The sequence below is a fragment of the Amphibalanus amphitrite genome, unplaced genomic scaffold (assembly GCF_019059575.1).
Source record: "Amphibalanus amphitrite isolate SeventyFive unplaced genomic scaffold, NRLGWU_Aamphi_draft 000026F_arrow, whole genome shotgun sequence".
NCBI lineage: Eukaryota > Metazoa > Arthropoda > Thecostraca > Balanomorpha > Balanidae > Amphibalanus > Amphibalanus amphitrite.
In genome coordinates, this window is record NW_024881522.1 from 701714 (window position 1) to 725368 (window position 23655).

General features: G+C 52.3%; 1 protein-coding gene and 1 long non-coding RNA gene across 4 annotated transcripts; one reads left to right on the forward strand and one right to left on the reverse strand.

Annotated features, from left to right (window-relative positions):
* The first annotated feature begins 904 nt into the window (after positions 1-904).
* Positions 905-23542, forward strand: LOC122363408 (thymosin beta-like). 3 transcript variants are annotated; one of them, XM_043332665.1, is made up of 6 exons: positions 905-1285; positions 17758-17911; positions 19822-19935; positions 21877-21990; positions 22608-22721; positions 23129-23542. In XM_043332665.1, exons 2-6 carry the CDS (start codon positions 17773-17775, stop codon positions 23152-23154), a joined length of 507 nt encoding a protein of 168 aa, XP_043188600.1. In that variant the 5' UTR covers positions 905-1285; positions 17758-17772; the 3' UTR covers positions 23155-23542. The 3 variants fall into 3 exon arrangements, with proteins under 3 accessions (XP_043188600.1, XP_043188606.1, XP_043188613.1); XM_043332671.1 differs by having other exon boundaries at positions 905-998; XM_043332678.1 differs by lacking the exon at positions 21877-21990 and having other exon boundaries at positions 1141-1285.
* Positions 12210-14652, reverse strand: LOC122363428. Its single transcript, XR_006253365.1, has 2 exons — positions 14588-14652; positions 12210-13311 (listed from the first exon to the last, which is right to left on the reverse strand). It is a non-coding gene; the product is annotated as an uncharacterized LOC122363428 (long non-coding RNA).
* Positions 23543-23655: the final 113 nt, after the last annotated feature.

Sequence of the window (23655 nt, forward strand, 5' to 3'; positions counted from 1 at the left end):
CCCTCCTCTCCCTCATTCCTCCCTCCTCTCCCTCGTCCCTCCCCTCCTCATTCCGGGGTGGACCATCTGCCGTCGTCTGTCGGGGCAGACCGACAGCACTTCTCGGAACTGAACCGTCGGCTTCCCGGCACGCGCTGACGTGGCGGGAGGGGTTGGAAAGGGAACTGAAGCGGGCAATGACCACTAAATTGTGGCGCCAAATACTTTACGTTATTGGAGGGGTATCGACTAGTCACATCAATGCTTTTGGCTATCGTTCGACGTGTGTCTCTGTTGTCCTGACGTGTAACTGTTCTGTTGGATCTGACGTACAATGACTCCTGTGCTTATTTTCATACACGATTTAATTCCATCGTATGCCTTGTCAATTGTCATCCTTGTAATTGCCAAAAAGAAAATTATTTCGCTTCTTCTGTTTTCATTTCTATAATTTCCATGCTTGGCATCTGGCAGGTAATAATAATGAAGGATCACTTCTCCGATTTTCTGTTTGGATCTGTTTGAATGGGATGATACCTAAATAAAAAAACTTGAGCCATCCATGAAAATGGCACGAGGCGTTTAAAGTAGGTAGACATATTATTTAAGAAGTTGAAAACGTTTTTAGACTTGATCTTCTTTGTTCTTAGGCTGTATCAAAGACGACTGACTATACCTACGCATAAAATTAAAAGCCTGATATATGTTAATTCATAGCTGTAAGTAATGGCTATGTGATGTGTGGGCGTAATAAGTGGGATCATATTCACTGTCCCTTTCAACGTTATAAGTTTTAGTCGCTAAAAAGCAAGTCTTCACAAAAACAGCAGGGGGGGGGGGGGGCGGTGTCTGCTCTCCCTGACGCCCTGAAGTAGTTGAGTTGAAGCTTCCATCCTGTTAGAGGATAACATAGGTACCTATTACAATTACATTTTATTTTTAACCGATATTATAGCACCGCATCTTTTGGACAGACGTTTCATTTATAAACCGTTCTTTCGACTGCATTGGCCGGTAGTGTACGTTTATTGATTCGCGTCACCCTGTTTTACCGTTAGTCATACCCTAAGGCTACAACTTTTTGTCAACGGTGCAGTCATTTAATTTTCCGGCGGCCTCTGAGCCTCGCCCTCCACCAGTTACGGTAGAGCAGGCTACACTGGCCGCTGATTGGCGGCGGCGGCGGCTGCCGGCCGGTAGAATGACTCAGTAGGCGGGAACCTAAAGCAGCTTTCTCCACGCTGCCGGTATCCCTGCCAGTCGCGTTCGCAGCTTTTGCAAGTGAGGTGCCCCGACTCCTGAACAAGTAAGTCCGGCTGTGTTAGCTGGTTTGTTTATAACTTCCTTCGGTCGGTCATTCTTCCTGCAATCAAGTCATTCGGTCGTTTTAGTATGAGTGCTTGTTTATCTTGCTTTAATTCAAAGCAACGATTGTTTGTCCAGAAAACGTCTCCGAGAAGAGAAAAGAACGTCTTTGGCTGACATGCAAATATGATGTCATTTTTCACATTTACATGTCCGTATGAAACGTATCTTTGTTGAGTTTCGCCCATTGGGCTAAGTTTGAGTTCCTTTCGTTTTATAACGAATTGGATCTCCGTCGGACTTAGTCATAGTATGAGTCCCTTGGGGGTGTGGCAGCAGTTGTCGGCACCGTATCAAACTTGTGCTATGTTTAAGTCAAGACACAGTTCGAAATATAGAATTGCATCATGACACGTCAGGAAATTCCATTATTGAGGAAAACTTTCCGCTTTCCTCTGTTGATACCGTCGGAAGACCTTCAACGTTCGGGACGTTTTGACGGGCAGGCGCTTATGCTGAACTTCATTGTGGAATATATATTCCTCGTCATGTTACTCTGAGTTCTGCAGCTGTAGCACATTCATTGTTTGTTGATTGAGTTTCACGGTCTTCAATTTCGCTTTAGGTAAATGTTTAGAGTGACCTCAGCCTTGATTTTCCAGTCTCATTCCTCCCAATGCGACCCGTAATGGATTGTTTTATACGGATTGGGGACGTTTTGGTGGGCGTTGTCTCGCATTACCGATTATAGTGAGCTTCTTTCTTTATGCTTGACCGAGACATCACTTTGTTGTTTACGCATCGCGACACAAGATGGCAAGACACCCAGCGATATACAAGGGCCTCATTCCCTCACGGCCGAGCTCAGCCCCACCGTGACCCCCCCCCCCCCCCGCCGCCACGCCCGTGACCCCGACGGCGTGCGGCCGTCTCGAGATCACGTGAGCGTCGTGTCGGGATCGATGCGGTCCCGAGGGGCGCGGCCGGCCGACCGGCACCTCGTGGCCGGCTTTGGGCGCAGCCATGTTCGCCGCAGCTGCCCCGTGCAGCGCCACCGCGGCGCCACGGACACTATCGCAACAGGAAGTGCCGTGGTAGGAAGCGGCTTCAGACGCCCCCCCCCCCACTCTCCCGCCCTCTCCGCTGCCCCCCCCCCCTGATTCGGACGCCTTCCGGACAGTGGCTGGCCGTCCCATTTCATTTAGGTATCTACATTTGCGGTCTGCTGTGCCTCATCCAGCCCTGCCAGAAGCATTCGTGATACTTAGGAGCTTATCTCTTTGTTCTTTGCATTCGGCGGATTTATTTAGCTCGAGGAGAGCAGATCTTCTCGGCTCTTTGTACCGCAGACCGTTCCTTTATCTGTGCCGGGTCTGGTTTGGTTCAGAAACCAGATGTAAATGCTCCCGACGACTGCCGAGAGAGTGCATTGCCACCACGAGTTGAGCCGGTGGAGGTCACATTGAACGGCTGGACGATCACGGATCATTTATCTTTGGATGGCAAAGGAAGGAGCCGACCAGTTTCGACTCCATGCAGTCTTATTACTGGTCTATCTCTGGGTTTCTGGTCCCGACACGCTGAGAGGCACAGAGAAAAGTAAGAGGAAGGCCAAGGGTAGCACAGGGGTCGTGGTACTGGAAGTGACCCCGACCTATACTGATACTTCGCTCATCCTCCCAGGCCAGGGAAACGAACTGATTATGGTCCCAGGCTTGTCCTTGGCAAAGGGAGATGTGCAGTCTAACGACAGAGTTAACTCTGTGTTCGGCATTGGGCAGTAAACAATATGTTTAGTCCGAGTTGTGTAAAAGATAATGTCCAGGCTAAGGCTTATGACTGGCTGGTTGTCTCCTTTGTTGCATTGCATTCTCCTTTGAACACCATGTGTTCGTCAGATTCTCCGAATGTGACCTTTCCTTTCCACCCACGTAGTTTAGATATGCCGTCTATTCATTATTATGTAGTCCGCTTGTATCGCTAATTCCTGGTCTCGTCACCATCTGGACCAAACGACGGTCCGGTCCGGTCCGGTCCGGGTGGCGAGCCCGGCTGGTCTGGACCGCTCACCGCCGCGTGCCTGAGCCCGTCCGAGCGGCCGTCAGCTGGCGAGCGGCGCGTCAGCTTGTCAACGGTCAGCAAACGGACATGTTCAGCCGCGCCGTCCGGCCGTGACAACCGGACCGTGACGGACGGGCCGTGACGCCGTGACGTAGCCGTGACGCTGACCGCTTCCGGGCGTCACTCGGCGCGGCGCCCGGGCGTCCAGCCGGCGCCCCGGGCTCCAATGTCGAGCCGCGTGCCTGAGGCTGCTCGACCCCGATACCCACCGCCGCCGCTGCCGCCCGTTCCTCGTTGAATCACCATACAGTTGACTCATAGCGTGAACCGCTGACGACTTGGCTCTACGTATCACTGCCGACTGCTGCGCTGGCCGCACTGTCACGGAGCACAGTGGCGACCAGTCCGTAGCCGCAGACGTCAACTTGTGGCCTCCGGGTCGCAGTTGGTGGGGGCTCGAACGGAAACGGGGAGACCACAGCTGATACCGAGCCCGGCGGCTGTCGGGGGTACGGTCGTCCACCAGTATCACATGTCAAACGCTCAGCTCTAGCGTCCACGCTAGTCTTTTGTACAAAGACGGAATCCGAACATTTCATACATATGCACCAGTTGAATCAGTCGGCAGTCCATAGACTTGCAGCCTTTTACCTCTGGTGGCTGCATGGCTTCTGCGTTGTTCGCAGCCCTCCCATCCTCTACACTGCACGCCGCTCTTCCTCCATTGTTTTCTTTTGCCCTTTGTCTCTGAGGTCTCGCTTTGTTTATTGTTAACCGCCGTAAGATCTACGCATTTTAACGCTAAACGCTCCCTTCCATCCATTCCTTGCGCTAAAATAAATTTGTATGCATGCATATTCCTTCTATCTTTGTATAAACTTCTCTTTGTATCCATCCCTCGCTCTCTGTCCACTTCATTCGTACCGCTCTTGTCAGCCCTTCAGCACCCTACCTCCGCTCCTGCAGTAGCCCCTCCCCTCTCCCCCACCTCTCCCCACTACCCCAGCCGTGTTGGAATGCAGCGAGCTGCCGGCCCGGCCCAGCCTGGCCGACCCGGTCCGGCTTGCTGACCGGCCGACCGGCCGAGCTGTACCAGCGTGTAGGTTCCGGTTCCCAGGCAGCGACACTTCTCTGGTAACATGAGTCGCTGACACGAATACAGACGCAGCGTCAACTACCTGGGCGGGCACGGGGAAGGCTGGACCTCGGTTGGACCTCGGTAGGGCCTCGGCTGGACCTCGCTTGGGCCTCGGTTGAACCTCGTTTGGACCTCAGCTGGATCTGGCTTGGATGGGTCGTTGGGCACATGAGCTGGGCAGTTTGGAACATTTCTTTGTTTTATTTAGCTTGCTTCGATGTATTTTCACCAAAAGCCTGTCTTACAGAATACCCGTGCCTTCTCTTAGCTTCTAAGCCTTTCTGAAGCCACACATGGCGGCTCTGAAAGTCACAACGTTGTGACATGTAACTTGTAAGGCATCGCTGCTCACATCACTGTATATTCATACACTGTCAACGGCGAGCGATTGGCTTTGCACGGAACACGATCGTCCTGTCTCTGTCCCCTACCCCACCGGACTCTCAGTTACCAGTGCACCATCCCACGCTGTGCAGCGCTGCAGACTGGGGCAGCCCCACCGGCTGTATCTCCTCTTCTCTCCTCCCCTCTCCTTTCCTCTCATCTGCTCCCCCGGTGTGATGATGGCTAGTCCCCAGCCACTGGCGAAAGACGCGCCGGAACCGGACACTTCAAAACCACCATGGCTGGCCCTCGGCTACGTCTAATACATCTCGCATCTCGAGCAATCGCAACGGTCACGGTACCGCGATGCTGCAGTCAGATGACGTTTTTCTCGTCTGGACTCCGATCCCTGTGCGACGTGGCATTAGCGTCGACTGTGGTAAACGTGGCTGACAGCAACACGTGACAAAAACTGCACAAACGCCAGACGTGTGCGACGCGACGTGGCAGCGCGGCGCGCTCTGGCTTTGTCAGGAGCGTGGAACGACGCAGATGTGGCGTTAGGTGTGTCAAGGGAGTCATAAACCAAGCCAGCAACTCTTATCTTCCCCAAACACCGTCTCGGCTTGTGGTAGGCCGTTTGTATACATGACCGTAGCTCCTCTAACTCTGCTGGCGCCGCCGCCGTCCGCAGCCGCACAAGGCTGGAGGCGTCCGGATGCTCGTCTGGCGCACTATGATGGCTGCGGGCCGCGGCGACGCGCCAGCCAGTGTGCGTTGCATCAGGGCTGTTTTGAAACGGCCAGTCAGCTTGATGGGGTTACGCAACGCCAGCCTTTCGGGCGGCAGTTGTCCAAACAGATGTGAGCACGCGCCGTTCGGCCGCATCCGTCGAAAACAGCGCCGATGAAATCAGCTCGGACTGCCCGACTGGAGCTGTATATCCGGATAGCACGAGTACGACATCCCCCAATCCGCGGGGGAGTGCAGGATCAAAGGATCCCCGGCAACGGCTATTCATAGCCGTTCGCGTGCACCTTGGTCACAGGTGTGCACTCAGCCACGCCGCGCTGCAGCTTGCATTTATTCGCTGCAATGTGCGATCGGACGATGCAGCCGGCGGTGCGAATTGCAATTAGGATGGTGTTTCCGGTGTAACCACGCGCGCAGCGACCGGCTCCACGCCCGGGCGAGGCTCGATTTCGGCCGATGACGTGGCACCAACACAAAGCACGGCACGGCATACCTGCGAACAGCGGCCGGGCGTACCACTGAAAACAACAACAGCACGTGGCACGTGCCGACCGACCTCGCCACTGATCCGGTCTCGCCCAGCTCTGTATCGCCCTGTATCGCGATGGGAGTCCGGTAACAGCGAGCCACCCGACCCAACGGCTGCCGTCAGCACCCGTCAGACAGCATTGTATGCCGGCTCGGCCGAGCCGCGGACCGGGTGCTTTCATACTGAGGTCCCGCGCCGCGGCGGCTCCAGCTGACGCCGTGGAGCCACAGGGGAGCGGCGCGTCCCCCTATCACTGCCGATCGTCCGTCACCACGGGCAGGGCCTTGGCTCGTTCTTCTTGCGACACGGGAGGCGATGGAGAAGAGCCCCGGAAATCCGGGGAACTGCTGCTGCAGACCGCACTCGGTGTGACAGAGGAAGCAGATATGAGGGTCGTCTGGTGCTGCTGGCCTGTTGCAGGATGTGTGGCTTAGTACGGAGACCATTTGAAGACAATATCTTGGTGGCTGGGGTTAGGCGGCGTGACGCATGGACTGCAAGTGCATATCTTTACGACGGTCTTTGTGACGTTTGGGCATTGACGTGTGGTTCAAGTTAATCGAATTAGGTATAATGTTTTTAGGCCGACGCATTTGCAATTACGGCATCAATGACCGCCTCGATAAACCAGCGTTGTCATAGCAGTATTTTTTCAGTGTCCAGTCAACTGTATAAAATATCTGTCCTTGTTTCGTAAGCAGGTAAATATGAATAAATAACTTAATGAATAAATGATATATTACCTCGCGGGTCACTGCACTGCCGAGCGGTGGCCCGGCGCCAGCAGTGACCCTTTACCGGCGAGAGTGTCCGTGCGCCGCCCGCCGCCCTTCCAGGCCTATCGCGCCTCCCACACTGCACTGGTCGCTGACCTGGTCACGAACAAAGCCGACCCCGTTCGACCCAACCCCCGTGGATCCGGTTAGAGTTGGTGAGCTGACCGTCATGACTCTCTCGACTCTAGATGGACCATGGGGGACTGCTGGTCCAGAGAGCGGTCTCTGACGGACCAGCGAGTGATCACTGTGGACCAGAGAGGCTAACAGACCACTCTGTTGTCAGTCCTCCGCGGTTCCCGTTCGGTAGCGATGTCGCTCTGGAAACGTTATCAGGTTTACATTAGGACCGCACGATCGGAAGAGCGATGACAGGTGTCGATTGTCACTATTCGGAGAAATTGACTTGTTTGGTGATCGGAGATCGTGGCTCGATATGCCTATCTTTGACTCTGACTCCCGAGTACATAGCTGGCTGTCTTCTCGGCCTTATAAAGTCTGTTTACCGATGACTCGTGATGTCTTGGAGGCCAGCAGAGCCAAACTTTGTGCTCCAAATGGGATGCGTCAGATCTGCTTCTTTGTTCGTCGGTCTTTGGTGCCAGACTTTGTGTTGAGATGAGCAGGCCTTGTTCTCAGACCACTCGTGAAGTCGAGTCCTACGAAGTTTCCGCATTTCGTTTCGCTAAGTTTAAAATCGCATTTGAGTTTTGGGGATGACTTATAGCATGCTTCCTGAGCGCGTCAAGTTGGGCTAGTCTTGTCACAAGCAAGAACAACTCTGTGTTTTTTTCTGGATGTGGAGATCACACATAAAAGATCAGAAGAAAAATTGCCGTCTTTTGAAGCCATTAAACATGTATGATACCGGCGCCAAAATGTAGCATTCTCCAGCTGCGCCTCGAATAACCGTCGAATATGATATATGAATAGCCGAGAAGCTCGAAGTGGTCATTAGTTCTTATCTTTCAGGGCAAATCGCGTACTCCTCTACACTTACCCTCAGATCACGTGATCTCCCCTGCATCAACGTGACGTGAGCGATTTATCAGCCTTTTCAGTTGCGTTTGGACGCCACATTTGGCCCTTCCTCTCGGAACTGGACCGTTTTATCCGTGCCAGCCGGCCTTTGTATGCCGCACTAATTCTCCTCTGTCGCTCTACCCTCGTGTCAGACAGCTGCCACCCCCCCCCCCCCCTTCCCGTCTACCCTCCGCGGGACCTGACTCACCACCACGCGCCTGCCGCCTTTTTTCTACCCGGACATGGACTGACGGCCGACGGCAGAGGGGCTATAGGGTGCCATGGCGGCCTGTGAGGGCATTGACCCGGCGACTGTGTAAATTTGGAGCGGGAGGGTGTTCGGGTCCATCCCTCTCGCCGGCGTGGGCCCGTTGAAAGGCTCGTGCCGGGTGTGTCAGTGGGGTGTTGGGCAGGTATCGATTTTCACCAGTTCAGCTCGGAGGGCAGGGAATGTCATACAGAGATGCTGCCAGTCAAGTAGCCGGTCTGGTAAGTTTCAATTAATTCGGTGGTCCGAGAATTTGTAATTCCATAAGCCGGTTTTCTCGTAAACCGTTCTATGTGCAGTGCAGGCTGCGGTGTTCATAACCGGATTTTATGTAATATCCGGCGCTGCGCTGCCCCAGGTCTTCTGGCAGCCTGGTAAAATGTTATGACTAATTGCTGATTCATTGATAAATATTTAAATACTGTTTTATGCCTCTTGCATTATTCATATAGTATAAAGAAATGCAATATTGACGAAGCGTAATATGATATATATTTAACAGTAGGCAGTTTCAAACACAATCAAGAGTGGCCCAGTTAGTTCATGGTGCACTACCGCGCCATTTCGATATGCTGAGTGCACTGCATGCAACGTCTTCTGGGAGCTGCTTTACTGACCAGGATTCACTGTGTGGACCTGGTTTGGACCTGGATCCACTGTCTGGCCCCGCTATGCTCGGTCACGCCTGCAAAATAAAACGGGAGCATATTTAAATAAATGCCAGTCGCGCTGCATTCCAAAGGCATATCCAGCTGTAGAATGTGGTCCAGTTCACCGTTAGGACCCGGTGGCCATTTCAAATGATGATGGCTCAAATAAGTGATTTAAGTACCGATATTCAGTTGAAAATGCGGTATTTAGCAATAAGTTATTAGCTTCTGAAGTAAAACACAACTTCTGTCAGATATACACTTACTGCACTGCAGACTTGCATGGTTCACTGGCGGAAATGCCGTCAAGTCAGACATGCCAATCTCTGTCAGACATGACCATTACCGCTGACATAAAGGCCAGCCTCCCATTCCACCGTTTCCGAACTTCCCCCATCTGCCGTCTCTAGTCAGTGGTCAGTCCACTCGGACCGTTCGTCCGCCGACCGGCATTACCCCGCTGCGGACCGTCGATGCCGTCGGTGCCGTTGCAGACCCGGCAGACCGTGTCGGACCGGTCTGGACGCCGGGACGGCAGTCTGAGATGATTCTGCGGCGGCCAGTGACCGTCTGAAGGCCGGCAGATGTCCAGCAGGTGTCCAGTAGCTGCTGGTGGACGGCTCAGCAGCTGCTGAGCGCTGCTGGACGGTGTATGACGCCAGACGGCGGCACCGGTACCTTTGGGCAGACTCATCAGGGCAAGGATGATAGGCAGGGTGGAGTTGAAGAGGGAGAGAGTGTGGGAGAGAGATGCAGAATTTGGCAGAATGTCCCCCTCTCTTCTCTTCTGCAATGAGGAGAGAGACTGAGAGAGAGAGAGAGAGAGAGAGAGAGAGAGAGAGAGAGAGAGAGAGAGAGAGAGAGAGAGAGAGAGAGAGAGAGAGAGAGAGAGTTGTTATATGAAAAGGAAAGAGAGCGGGAGAAGGAGAATAGGAGGGTGGACAAAGAAATAGTAGAAGCAGCGAGTGGATAAAGATGCCCAAAGTGTGGGAGCTTGCCGAGGCAATCAATGAGAGGTAGAGAGCAGTGGACGAGAGCAGAGCACTGGCGCCGGGCGTACTGAACTGCTCTGCACTCTCCAGTGACCGTCACGCTGCGTGAAGATCACTGCAGACGGTGCAGAGTAGCGGGTGGCCAAGAAAATGGCCAGCCGTGGAGCGGGGATGGTCAGTAAATGGTCGCTTCTCTCTAAATCTGACGGCAGGGTGGGAGGAGTTTCCGCTCAGTTGGAATGGTAATGGGTCATTTATGATCATTTATTGTTCCAGATCTTGCTGAGAGAATTGATGGAATATCAAGTCATCTAAATTGTAATATTTCAGCAGTAACGAATGCAAGAAATGCTGCAGTTCTGGTTAGGAACCACCGGAGGGGGTCCATTATTTGATCAATAAATGAATGCGTTATCTGGATGGAGTCGGTTTAGTCAGTTGATTCTATACATCGGAATGCCGGCCAAGGCTCATGACCGGCGAATCATTGTTTCTATATTTTCTCCACAACTGGTCTGCCGTCGTGTTTTCCAATCATACTTTCCGCAGCAGTCATGCCCTGCGTCTTTTTCCCCATGCACCGTTTGTTGATCGCCTTTTTACCCTTCTCCCTGTCTATTTCCGTCCTCCGTCCGCCGTCTTCCCCTCCATTCGCTGCCGGTGAGGCGCCGGTGCCTTGTCTCTCGTCTGTCGTCACCTCTGACGCGTCCGCTATCCGACCAGCATCGGTTCCGCCCCGTCTGTTACCATCTGTTACCAGCTGTTGCCATCTGTTACCGGACGTTCCAGTCGGCTCGTACCGCGTGGAACCGCTCATCCCGGAACAGTGCCGCCTCGCCCGCGTCGAAAACGTGGTAACACGTGGCACGTGGGTGAGACCCGTGAAAAAGGGAGAATACGATGGAAAGACGTGATGTTTGCTTTGTTTTTAACTCGGCCTTAGACTAAACAAAGACGATTACAATGAGGGTCGGTGGTGCGCATTTGCATGAGACTGATGAACGAGAAAATCAATCCAACATCTGTCGCGCTCTTGTGCGGTGAGATCCGATTCCAGCGCATCCTGTCCGCACCAGGTGCTCGAAATAGTTGTCACGCGAGTAATCTTCAGGCAACTGTGGACTGACTGTACGGGACTGGTGACTGATGACTGATGAGTCTGAGATGGTCAGTGAGACTGACCAGTCCCATAGAACGAACAGAGCTGGGACCTCAGAGTCCGGTGGACGGGCACGATGGCAGACCCCGGAAAATGTGTCCCTACTGAATGCCGGTCACGCTAGCTAGAATGGACGCCGGAGCTAGCACTGGAGGTGTCACGGAATACTGGCAAGGAAGGGGAAGTTCTAAGTATTCTAGCTGGTCGATTTCCAGTCTAAAGTAGGGTTAGAATATCACCCAGGTCCCAGACCAGCGTTGTTTAGAACACTGGTGCTGACGGCGGAAATCGGTCCATCCGCCCGCCGCCCTCGCCGCTCGGTCCTTATAAGCAGCGTCTAACTGGGGCCCTGCCGGCAGCCAGTCGTGGAGACGGCAGCGTGGACCGGCGCCAAGTAAGGCAGCGAGGGTCTGGTCAGCACGCCCCCCCCCCGCGCCCGCTGCCGTGGCCAGTTCCTGCCTGATACGGCGATACCCCGGCGGACCGATGGACCGGCCGTTTTTGGACCGGTCCGACGTGTGTGAGACTGTGAGTCAGTCCGGTCCGAACGCGTCTCGAGATGACGGATTCCGAAAATAGTTTGGTGGGTACAATTCCATTACAATTCCATTTCCAATCGAAAGAGTAAAATGTCAGTAGCACTGGCTTACTATGAAAACAGTCTTCATGAATCCAAAATGGGTGGCGGAGTAGTTCGAAAACATGATCGGACTAGCTTGTTTTGGCTCTGATTTTAACATGCCAAGTCCCAAATTTAATAAGTTGCGCAACTCGCACGGGTGATCAAACTTATTTCGAAACCATCCGTGACTTTTACTCTCGGTACGTTAGGCAGTAACCACGCGTGCTATTGATATGATTATTCAATAGTCGGTCACTCGCCCCAGCGCACGACTGTCGAGCTCTCGAACTCTCACCACCGACGGTTTCCATTGTCGCCAAATGCATTCAAACTTCAGACCTGCCTCACGCCGTGCGAAAGGCTTGTCACGACGATTTGGCAATGACTTTTTCTACTTGCCTATATATGGCACGGTCCCAATTTAGCCTTAAGGCCACCGCACACTATCCATTCGGCCGGTTCATTCGGTCGTTACAGCGGCGATTTTCTCGCGCAAGTGTCTATATCGGCCGAATGGCCGAATCGCTTGGAGCAGATATATCGTCGTTGAAATATCGCCTAAACTGTTGTAACCGAATTCCAAGAGCGCAAGTAATGAATGTTTTATAATGAATATTGGAAAAGACCAAATAGAATCCAGCTTCATATATTTAGTACATCGTTCAAAAAAGAAACAAAATTATAGGTTAATTGCAGTTTGAGTAGGTAGCTTGCTTGATAATGAAAACAAATTGGCTGTTAAAAACAAACATTGAGCAAAGTACACCGACTATTGAGGTCTAAATGGTCTGAGCATATCGCAAGCGATTAACCAAACTTAACAACATTAATGTGCATTGTATTGATGCTCTGGGACCAAAAGATTTAGTTATCTGCATGCTGAGCCACCAAACAACCCGTACACACTTCAACTAGCCATCGCGATACTGTACTTCAAGCTGGCACTCCAGAGGGTGCAGGAGAGACGCAGACCCTTGGTCCGGCGCATGGGGTCAGCGACGTGCTGCAGCGCCGAGACGAGCTGGGCGAGCACGCCAACCGAGAGCAGGAGCTTCGGCTCAACGACCCCCAGCGACACAGGTTCAGTATTTCCGACTGAGCTAGGGAGCCTTCAGCCTCCTACTAGCACAGATCGAGGGCCAGATCACCCGCTCGACCACCACCTTCCTCCAGCCGGTGAGCGCACCGCTGCGGCTGGCGATTACACTCCACTATCTGGCGTCGGGGGCTGAATTTTCCGCTCTGGCGCCGAGCTACCGGCTCGCGGAGTCGACCGCGCGCGCGTTGGTGTACATCTGTTGCGCGATCGTGAACGTCCGCGGTGCAGTGTACCTGCCGGAGCCGACGGAGGAGACGTCGCGCGCCAGTGAGCGGAAGTTCCGGGAGCGATGGCTTTTTTCGAACCGCTTTTACACACTGACCGAAAGCCAGGTCGGCATCATTCAACGGTTTAGCCACCTGTTGTACACTTTGAAGTGCTGCGAGCGTTTCGACTGGGCACGGCTGCTCCTTGCGGACACTGGTGATGCCGGCACCGACCGCTCCAGAGACGGGGCTGGCCCGAGCGCCGGCCTTGGAGCTGGTGCTGCTTGCCGGGGCGCCGGCCCCGGGGACAGAGCTGGTGCGCCGGCCGTTTGCGGTTCAGCTGGTGCCTCATCGTCCAGGAAGACTCGTGTTTCATGAAACTGGCTTGTTGTGTACCGCTTGAATGAGATCCACTTCTCCGACCCAACTGAAAACATAGGGACTTTGTTAATTTTGAACGCCACCTGTTGTGCTGCTGGGCCCACGACCCGCGTCATCGTTTTAGCCCGAGTCATCCATCCTCTTGGGTCCTGCCCACCTCGAGTGAGGCCACTGCAATGGCGTGCTTATAGGTATATTGGTAATGACACTCGGTGCACCCTGCACACCAGCTGAGCCGACGCCCGACAGTAGATGTCGCCTCTGCTGCCTGCTGGGAGACGCGCGCGCCATCTAAAGGCGGGTTGGTGGAACAGCTATCAAAGGTCCGCACATCACACTGAAATGTGTACAACTGTACACAAAGGTGGATCTGCACTGGTTGGAGTGGACACATCTACCTGGTTCATTGACCCGGCAGAGAAGAAAACTATCACTATTGTGAAAGATCTCTGGGGAATAAATGATACACAAATTCAATTTGTTCAGTGCCATTACATTTTATTTAACATAAAATGAGCTCCTGTACAGAGCAGACAAAAACACACAAAAATACATTCAGCATGCTGATCTCACAACTCTTTCAATGAAAATATTGCATGCAAGTGTTTGTGTGCATCCCATAAAGCCTCAACAGTGTTCCAGACTTTTCTTTCATGGCCCTACGTTTGACACAACCAACATCTTGATCTGGCAGAAACACAGAAAAAGGAAAAAATACTCTGAAAAATGGAATTTCTATTATACTTTGACAACTCAGATTTTGAATTATGGCACTTCTTGTACCATAAGAAAGAGTTGTGCTCAACACTTTCACCAACCATGCAATGAAGTAGGACCTACATATCTAATATGTGACACATTATAGTGCGACAGTAGCCTGTTGGAGGCAATGTGAATGAAATGATAAATGAAAACCCAGATTGCATGGTAAGAACATTATATAAGAACATTACAGGTACTTTCAATGACTTTGACTTGCAAGGTTTGAATTTTGATTAAATAATTTAAGAATAGCTCCTTGAAACTTAGAACAATTGTGTCCAGCATTTCAAGTTAACTGGCAAAAGCAGAAAATATTTGCTTATATGGATAATAAATGGCCATTTTCCAAGAATACCTACTGTGGCATTGAGTAGTAGACAAATTTATGCCCACTGACTATGCATAATCATGGCAAATGGAGAAAATGGGGAAATGGACATTGAAATTGAAATGAAAAGTGGAGCAGAGATGGTTGAAACCAATATTTAAACAACATTTCAATCTGAATCACATATGCAATTGACAAAATACAAAACACAGATATTCATTCGAATACTTACTTCATTTCCATCGCAAACAACTCCACACCACACGAGCCCCTCACATCGAAAATGATTGGATTGTCAAGGTTGTATGAAAACAATATGGCGGCTGTTGATTTTCGGCCGCTAAATGACTGCTTCGGCGAGAAAAGTTCAACCGGTCGAACTTTTTTTTCGGTCGTCGCGTGAACATCGCTTGGGCCGAATGCCTGAATAATATGGGCCGAATGCACCGTCGTTGGTTCGTTGTTTCGGCCGATATAAAAATCGCGCGAGAAAATCGCTGCTGTAACGGCCAAATGAACCGGCCGAATGGCTAGTGTGCGGTGGCCTTTACTCTTACCTCACCTTAGCCCTTTCCGTTATTTTAAGCCGCGATAAATCGTTGCCAAATCGCTCTCGTATTCGGTCTCTGCCGGACATCCCGTTCCGACCCACCGAGCCCTCCTAGTTTGGAGAGGCTGCGCCAGCCTCACAGTGCAGCCGGTCCCATTCCAGATATGGCCGCACGACTGCGGCCGCCGCCTCCCGCTGCCACCAGATTGGGATGGCCAGTTTTTGCGGCCGATCGGTCGGCCGGGCTGGGAGTTGATTAATCGAGATCAGTTGCATTGGCTTGGCTCAGGCAGGGCTGGTGGCGGTTGCGGCGATGGTGGATGACTGCCGACAGACGATGGAGCGGGTGAGGTGACGGTGACGGCGTCGGCGATGACGTCAGTTACGGTGATGGTGGTGATGACGGCTGTAGCAGTTGGAGACAGTGACGGCTGTTTGGCTTAATGGAGCCGCGGCCACCATGCAGTAAATATCGCTGGCATAACGAGGGTGGAACTGGAGACCGCAAGCACAGCGATGTTTTGTGTTATGCGGAGCTCGAATTATGTGATACGTTCACATTTGTTTGAGAAATAGGACAGCAGCTAGTTCCGGTTTACACAAAAACATCCTCCCTCCCGCCGCCACGCACAAATTCCCCCCATCCCTCTTTCCCTTTCCCGCCCTCTCTCCGTGTAGCTCGCCTGTATCCGAGCGGGCACGCGGAGGAATGCCGGGAGCGGCGGAGCGGGCTGCAGCCTGCAGGGAGCTGAAGGTCGCTGGTAGGTGAGCGGCGCAGAGGCGCGGACTCACAAACAGCCGATCACGTCCCATCATAGTCGTGGTCACGGTCTTTGCTATGGTACACTTAGTTCAGTACTTTATATACGCAGCACGCCATTCTGTTTGTTTATTGACTTCTTAGGACGCGAGGCTGTCGTATTGGGAATAAGTAAGCCCAGCATTGAGCTGGGTAAACAATCATTCTCACATTTCCAGTCGGTTTGATTGCTGTCCGTCCGTACAGACGTTCGCTGCCAGTCCGATGTTTATTGTTCCGCCTGCCTCATTACGTTGCGTAAGTGGCGTAACTACCGTAACGGTTACCGGTGAGTCACGTCCGCGCCGTAATCGCAGCGTAACTACGCACGCCGCTATCGGTAATTGCGATATTACGGGTACTGGCCGCTGTCTGGTGACGTGGAGGCAGAACCGCTGCTCCTGCGGGTCCTGACGAGTGACCAATTCAAACGCACTTCCGTATGTGCCGCTGGTAAAACTGGCTTTGATGTGAATAATTCGTATTTCCGAATTTATAGTAATTCGGTTCCGTATGAATCGGAACGGGACTTTGGTCTTTGGTGACCGTTATCTTTCTTGGTAATGTCCTTTCGCCGTTTGTTGGCAGCCGTCTTTCCAATCTTTCTAGATTCTGCATTAGGAGACGTCGCTACATTGGTTAGACCCTCTGGCTCTGACTTCCTCGGATACGGTAGCCTGACTCACGGAATGAGTTCTCCTGACTATCAAATGGTCGTCCCGATGAGTGTGTCCGGGAGCGGAATGCTGTTTGGACCGCCATGCCGAGTGCTGACAGCCGGCCGTAAACTGACCGGACAGCTGATGTCACCCCCGTGACCTCAGTCGATCGCCGGCTGTGGACAGCGGGAGGGTACCTATGTGACTGGGGCTAGGGCAGGGTGGCTGGGGTTAGGGTGGTGTTCGGCAGGCGGCACTGCCACGCCCCGTGTGTCATCTCGACTCCCGTCGTCTATCTAACAGGCGTGTATAATCGGGAGCTGGTATTAGCTTCATCGGCAAGGTTTTATTGTCCTCCTGATGCTAGATAGTGGATTTCTGATCCTTTTCATGTGGCCTTGGCTGTTCCACAATCTCGCGGTATTGAGTTTAAACGTTAAAACTACCGTTTGGCATTCCGGATGGCGTGTCATTCACCGCCGCCCACCGCTGAATACCAGACCGGTCCCCAGTCGTCACCGACGCGTCGATAGCGCGCCACTTTCGCCCCGTCGGCGTCGGCGTTCGAACCGTCTGACTCACCGGCCCTTGACAACAGCGTCGGTCGACGGCCGGCGACCACCGAGAAGGGCTCTCCATTGTCGAAACCTGCTCCCATATGGCGCCCCACCGGCCGCGCCGCAGACGCGGCCGCTGCGCCACCATTGCCGCAGGCGACAGCTGCGGCGCGGACCCGGGTTGACGCCGGTGGGCCTCACAATGGAGAGGGCCGGGTCGCGGCGAGGGGTTTTTCTCGTCCGTCTGAGGTGTGCTGTCCCGAACGTGCTTGGAGTAGGGATGAGGAAGGCTCGTGTCCACTGCATGGCCAGTGCAGTGGACGCCGGAGAGGGTGGGGCCGAGGGTCAGCCAGAGACAGACCTACAGGAGGATCCGACGTGGTTTATGGCTCACTTAATTCAAACTAATTGCCTGGGTGAGGTTTGGCCACCAAGGCTGGCGGCGCGAAAGGTCGTCTGAACTAATGGTGTCCGATGGTCAATAGAGAGGTTAAGCAGGCAATCGGTTTGCTCAGCGGGTATTGGCAATGCATTATTTTAGATCAAGAAATCCTTCACGACGATTTGCTGGTGTAGGTAGGTACTGTGAGAAAATCGAATATCCGTGGTGAAAAGAAATTAGTGACGAATTTAGGATGGCTTGGCCAGAATTACTTGGTAGGACATTATCAAGCCAAGTATCCATCTACCTAATTATGGGTGAACGACTTTTCTTAGCTCAGGAAAAAATGCTGCCACACCACAAGGCACAAATAATGAAATGTTACGACCTAAAAATTGGAACGGATGAGATGTGTCGAAAGGCCCAACATTTACGGTATGTTTCTTGTGTTGCAGACTCTCTAAACCAAGATGGCCGCCCCGACCAGCCCGACCCTGAAGGACCTGCCCAAGGTGGCGCCGAACGTCAAGTCCGAGCTGGAGGGCTTCACCCCGGACAAGCTGAAGCACACCGAGACCCAGGAGAAGGTGGTGCTTCCCACCAAGGAGGGTGAGTGACGAGTCTCGAACCCGTGACCTTTCTTAAGGTGACGCATATCTGACTCTTGATCTACATGTGACCTATAGGTAAAGTTTTTGTTCACGGGACCACGTCAGCCAGAGTTTTTTCTTACAGGTATAAAACAAACCTGGCTTTATATTTTCGGCATCCGTCACTGTGATCTGTTCTTTTCATTATTTATTCACTCCATACTCCGCACCTATTTGTCCTGTTCATTTATTTTCATCTCTACTGAGTGGTGACCTTTCTTGACATCTCCACAACTCGTCCGCATGGCCGTAGTCACTCCATCACCGTCCGTCCCCTGCGACCTCTACTCCTCCTCTCCCGAAGCCTCTACCAGAGGTCAGAGGTCACGGGTCGTCCCTTGCCCTCCGATCGGTGCCGCCTTTGGCGCCGTTCGACGCCCTTTTGTCATCGTCTCGCGCCAGTTCGCCTGTCTGGCAATAACAGCACGCCTCTGCAGAGGGCTGGTCGCGCTCGGCGCTCGCCGCCAGGCAGCGCCACAGAGCCGGACCGTTTTTATTCCGACCCAAATACAGACGGAGACTGGCGCGGCAAAAACGGGCCACAGAGCGCCGGCCGCCGAGCCGGGCCTCCCCAGCCGCGGCGGCGCTTTTTGCTCCCTCCCGAAAACGGAAATGTTCGCCTGATTGATAATGCGCGCGGGCCGCGCTGCAGCGCTCCAGTGCGCAGAGGGGCGCAGCGCAGTGCGGCGTGGTGCCGCACGGAATCAACATTGCACAGCTGCCTGTCGGGTGGCTCATCCAGGTTTGGAAACAAAAACGTGACACGAGCTCCAAAAGGATTATTTGGTCGTCACGAATTCCTAAATTCTCGTACCGGTTCATTTTTGGTTTGTAACAAGCAAACCAGTTTTTAGTGTGGTTAGTGCAAACTTTGTCCAAACCGTGTTTGGTACCTCGTTCTAATACAACCTTGCACATTGCGCCCGCGCCGCGCCCGTCGTGGCCCGCCCCCTATGTATGTGGATCGCGCCGCGCCGCGTGGGCCCGGGGCCGCTGCCGGCTGCTGCGCTGCGCGGTCCGGCCGGCCTTGCTGAGGGCCGGTCCAGCTCCGGGGGCTCTGCTGCGCAGTTGTACTGGTCGCAGCTCGTCCTCACAGCGCCAGAACCGCCGCGCAGATCCAACCGACAGTGACAGGGCCGGCGCAACAGTCGGTAGTAAACGGGACCTTGAACTTGGCCTCTGGTGAAAGACCGAGGTGAAGCCAGGGTCTGGATGAGCTGAGAGGATTTCTGACAGAGACCTAGTTATCATGACGGAATGTGTGCGTGTGTGTGGATGGGGGAGGGGTATTTAAGCGCTTGTGCTACAACTGTATAGCATGACTTACTTCTGCTGTTTGTAGTTCGCTGCGAATCGCTGTGCTTTTTCATATGTTTTTCTGTCCTTTTATCCTTCTCATTCATTGAATTTTAACTCAGAAGTTCACAACTTCAAAATAATATGCCGGGGCTCGAATACTTTCAACAAATCAAGTTAAATGGTTTCCGTTTCGCTGGTTATTCAGTCAGCTAACGCTGCATATCAATGTGGTACTCCCCAATCATGATTTCTATCATTCAGCAAACAGTTACTATCAATGAGGCAAATGACAGGGTGATATCATTTGGAAAGGAATGTTTTCTGTTGATACTGAACAGCTAACATCAAATCGTCTCAACAAATGTATGCACAGTAGAGTAATGTTGATAGCGTGTTTAGACGTTCATAGTCCAATGACGATAACCACATCACTCACCCACTCACCCCCTTTCTTTAGCTCTGCTGTTATGATTTGCCTTGCTGTGCTTCCTTTTCTTTGTACCCTTTCTGGCTGCATGTGGCTCGCTCGGCGCCGGGTCGGGTTGTGACTGCGGCGCGGCCTTTCTGCAGATGTCGAACAGGAGAAACAGCACAACGCGCTGCTCGAGGGCGTCGAAAAGTTCGATGCCGAGAGGCTTAAGAAGACCGAGACACAAGAGAAGAACCGACTGCCCTCGCCTGACGGTAAAGACGGGCCTGACGCGTGCCTGACGTGGCCCTTAGAGGGTCAAGGGCTCGGCAGGACCCGAACCGTAACTGAGTGCAGTGCAGTAGGAACTAACGTACAGAGGAACATGCACGCTCGCGTTTTGCGTAGACGTGCCGTCCACTGCCCACCACTAACAGCGTGTTCTGATCAAAAGATCATCAGGTCCTGAAGCGGCTTAAAAGTGAATCAAGGAAAGTAGCATCTAGGTATTTGACTTGCCGACTTAAGAAAACGCATTCTCGTTAAAAGCTCGTATCAACAGGAAGCGGCAACGGTCTCGCTCGCGTTGTGTCAATAATTTGATTGCACCCACTTACCTACCTCATCAGGTCTTGTTTCTACATCACTCGAATCATGACTAAATTCGTTGTTGCACCAATAAGTTTTCCTGCCGTGTCCGTATCTGCAAAGAGCCGACCGGAACTTTCTATCAGTCCGGATACTCAGGTACCGGTATGTTGACTATGAGAGGCCCCTTTGACTATCAAGCACGCCATGATTCCGAGTGCACTTTTCGCTGAAGCGTTAACAAACATTCCGTCGGCCGTCGGCATCTGAGAAATATCAGCGGATTTAAGCGTTATCGCTCCTAGAGTTATTTACGATAAGTCGCCCTCCATGGCTTACTCGATTGGCGTAAAATCAATAGTGGATTGAGTCGCTCTGACTCCGTGTCAATGATAAGACGACGCCTTACGAGCGCTGGGCCTATAGGCCCAACCGGCCCCCGGTCAGCGCCCCTATACGGCGTGCCACGCCCCAGCCGGCTGCCTCGTGGCGGCCTGCCGACGACAGCGCCACCTACGTCCGGTCTGGGCGGCTGTAACGTCAGGGGTGCTGACTGCGTGTGATCGTTACCGGGGAAGGGTGCACTGACTGAAAAGCTGAGTCGATAAAAGGGTGCGGCGCTGTCACAGAGTTCGCGTGTGACTCATTCCTCTCCGGGCTGATTCCAGCTGACCGGTTGAAAGGTTGTGCAATATTGGACCCGAGTGAGCGATAGTCTCAGTAAATCAGTCAGCACGTCATTCGGCGTCACGTCAGACCAAAACTGCTTGATTCACCACATGCTGACTACTCCGCGTGCACATGCTTTGACGTTTCTGCCCAGAATAATCTTCAAAAATGAAGCTGAGACCAGCATTTGTGACAGAAATTCCACGTCGCGGTGCTAGGAGAGGCACTTTCGCCAGCTCCTAAAGTTCTGTCAAAGTTCCCCGTCAGAAGTTCAGAGTTCAGAGGTCGTGGAGAAGCGTCAGCACTTAGCCAGCTTACTTGCCCAGCTTTGCTGTGATGCAAACCCTCAAATGCGAAATGCGTCGCTGCCAATGCGTGGTCTGTCTGTGCAGTTAGCTCGTGATAAAACCAACGCAAACAGCGGTGTGTTATCAATACGACTTACGAGTATGAAGAGATGTAAAACTGCGACACATCTTGTGGCGCCTGTGGGCTGTGAGCGACTTGTTCTGGGAATATGCTCGTGAAATTCATGCCATTCTTAACAACTGTGCCGAAATTCAGTCATTGGGCAATTTAGGTAAACGTTGGTTAGGCAGGGAAATATATCGCAGTGGCATACAATTGGCTAATTTAATCAGAAACTATTTCACTGAGGCTATGTTTTATGTGTGTGTTTTCTAGCACGTGTGACAATCTTACTTCAACTGTGTTATGCTCCTTTTACCTCATTCGACTAGTAGCTTTCTCTTGTCGCTTATTTTCAGAATCACCCCCCCCCCCCCTTGGAATGGCACCTTCCCCTCCCGCTCAGACCTTATGCTGATTTCATGCTATGCCATAAGCTTGTTTTTCTTTCGCCGAACTGCTTTCTGGAGTTCTGGCGCCCTGGTTTCCGCGAGTGTAGCCTCGACTTGCCTGCCCTGCCGCTCACCCTGCATGGCTTGTGTGTTGATTAGACGTCCAGCAGGAGAGGACCCACCAGGACCTGCTCTCCGGAGTGGAGCACTTTGACAAGCACTCGATGAAGGCGGTGACGCTGGCGGAGAAAACCCACCTCCCCAGCACAGAAGGTACTGCGGTGGCTCCTCGGCAGGCCACGGTGCTGTAGGTGGCAGCACTGTCGGTGGTGCTAGAGGTGGCGGTGCTGCCACCTGCTGGTCAAATGGTGAAAAGTGTGGTTAACCAAGTTTGCCACCAGTGTGAATGTGCCTTGCAACTTGAACTGACCTATTCCCATTGTTCGTTTTGACTCTTGATGTTTGTGTGTGGAGTGTGGATCTGACGCCTCCCGATTTCAGATCATTTGGCCTTACTTACGGTCCATATGACGTTTTCTCCCTTTCATTTTACAGACTACACTTTTTGACCTATGTTCGATGTTTGTGATTGTTCGTTAGTCAATCGCAATCAAAGCACCTGCTCGTAACTTCAATACTATTGCATAGTGGTATTATCAGTAACAAAAACACCTTTAGATTTGAAGTCATTCAGTTTTATGGATAACATACAAACAAGACACTCGTTACTTTGCTGTGTTTTAGTGTCACAACTATGCATATTGCTTTGATTGATTCGTAATTAAACATTATGATCCACCACTATAGCCCTTACCTCCGCCTCTCGGTCTAATCCATCACGCTCGCAGTGTCCCAGTTCCACTGTCCTGACCTTCTGCTGACGTTTGCAGAGATCCAGCAGGAGAAAACTCTGCAGAGCCACCTGGACGGCATTGAGAACTTCGACGCCAACAAGCTCAAACACGCCGACACCGTGGAGAAAAACCCCCTGCCAACCGCCGACGGTACGTCTGGGCTAGCGTCCCAGGAGAGGTCGGGGCAGAGAATGGAGGTGCCGCAAATATCGCAAATAGCTTGATTTGAGTGCCCATGCTGTTCGTTTCATAAGAAGTTGTGTTGCGTCGTTACAGCTAGAACGCTTACAGTTCTGTCATTTTTAACGCATATTCGCTCATCGCTGTAAGTAAGCATTGTAACTTTATCGGATCATTCTTATTTTGTTTTGTTTTTTGTCCTCTTGGTTTAACGGTTGGTTTTGTAAACGTACTCTCAGGTGCTTTGTGCTGTTCACTCTCTGCCTCTGCGATATAATTTTTTATGTTTTTTTACCCGTAGCCGTTGTTCATGCGATGTTTCCTACATAGCTCACAACACCTTCTTTAAGAACCTGACATCCTGTCCTCTGTTGCAGATATCAAGTCAGAGAAGGCAGCGTAAGGCGCCTCCCGTGCTTCCTTGCCATTAGTGTGGGGTCGACTGTTTCGGCGCCGCGCCGCCAGGGGCGCCAGTGTGGCGCCAGAGCTCCAAAGCTGAACCACTGTGAATACCGCCCGACCGGAGGGCACCGCGCGACGCGTCTTTTGTAACACACCACTGTCTTAGTTAACGGGCTGTCTCTCGCGACAGAGTCTTGGCGTGTGATGGTTTGCTGGGTCGGCCGCGGGCCGAGCGAAAATCAAACGCGACTTTTAGCACTGCGAGATAGCGAAACACTAGGTTGTATTGTCGCTAGTTTCCTATATGTATCTTTGTATAAGTTACTGTAAGTGTTTCGGACTTCAGAAGAAGCGGAGAACTATGAAATAAATTTTGTATGAAATGCAAACGAGCTTTTGGAAAGTTACAACAAGGAAGTTTAAGTGTCATCACATCAGATCACTTGCACATATAGCGCGCCTTGGGTGGGTATGTTGACTAGTGTGATGGTACACAAATTTA

Excerpts from the sequence above, each read along its gene's own strand:
- LOC122363408 (XM_043332665.1), top strand. The coding sequence starts at position 17,773 with ATGGCCGCCCCGACCAGCCCGACCCTGAAGGACCTGCCCAAGGTGGCG. Across the intron at positions 21,991-22,607 it reads CCACCTCCCCAGCACAGAAG|AGATCCAGCAGGAGAAAACT; the intron begins GTACTGCGGTGG and ends TGACGTTTGCAG. Across the intron at positions 22,722-23,128 it reads CCCCCTGCCAACCGCCGACG|ATATCAAGTCAGAGAAGGCA; the intron begins GTACGTCTGGGC and ends CCTCTGTTGCAG.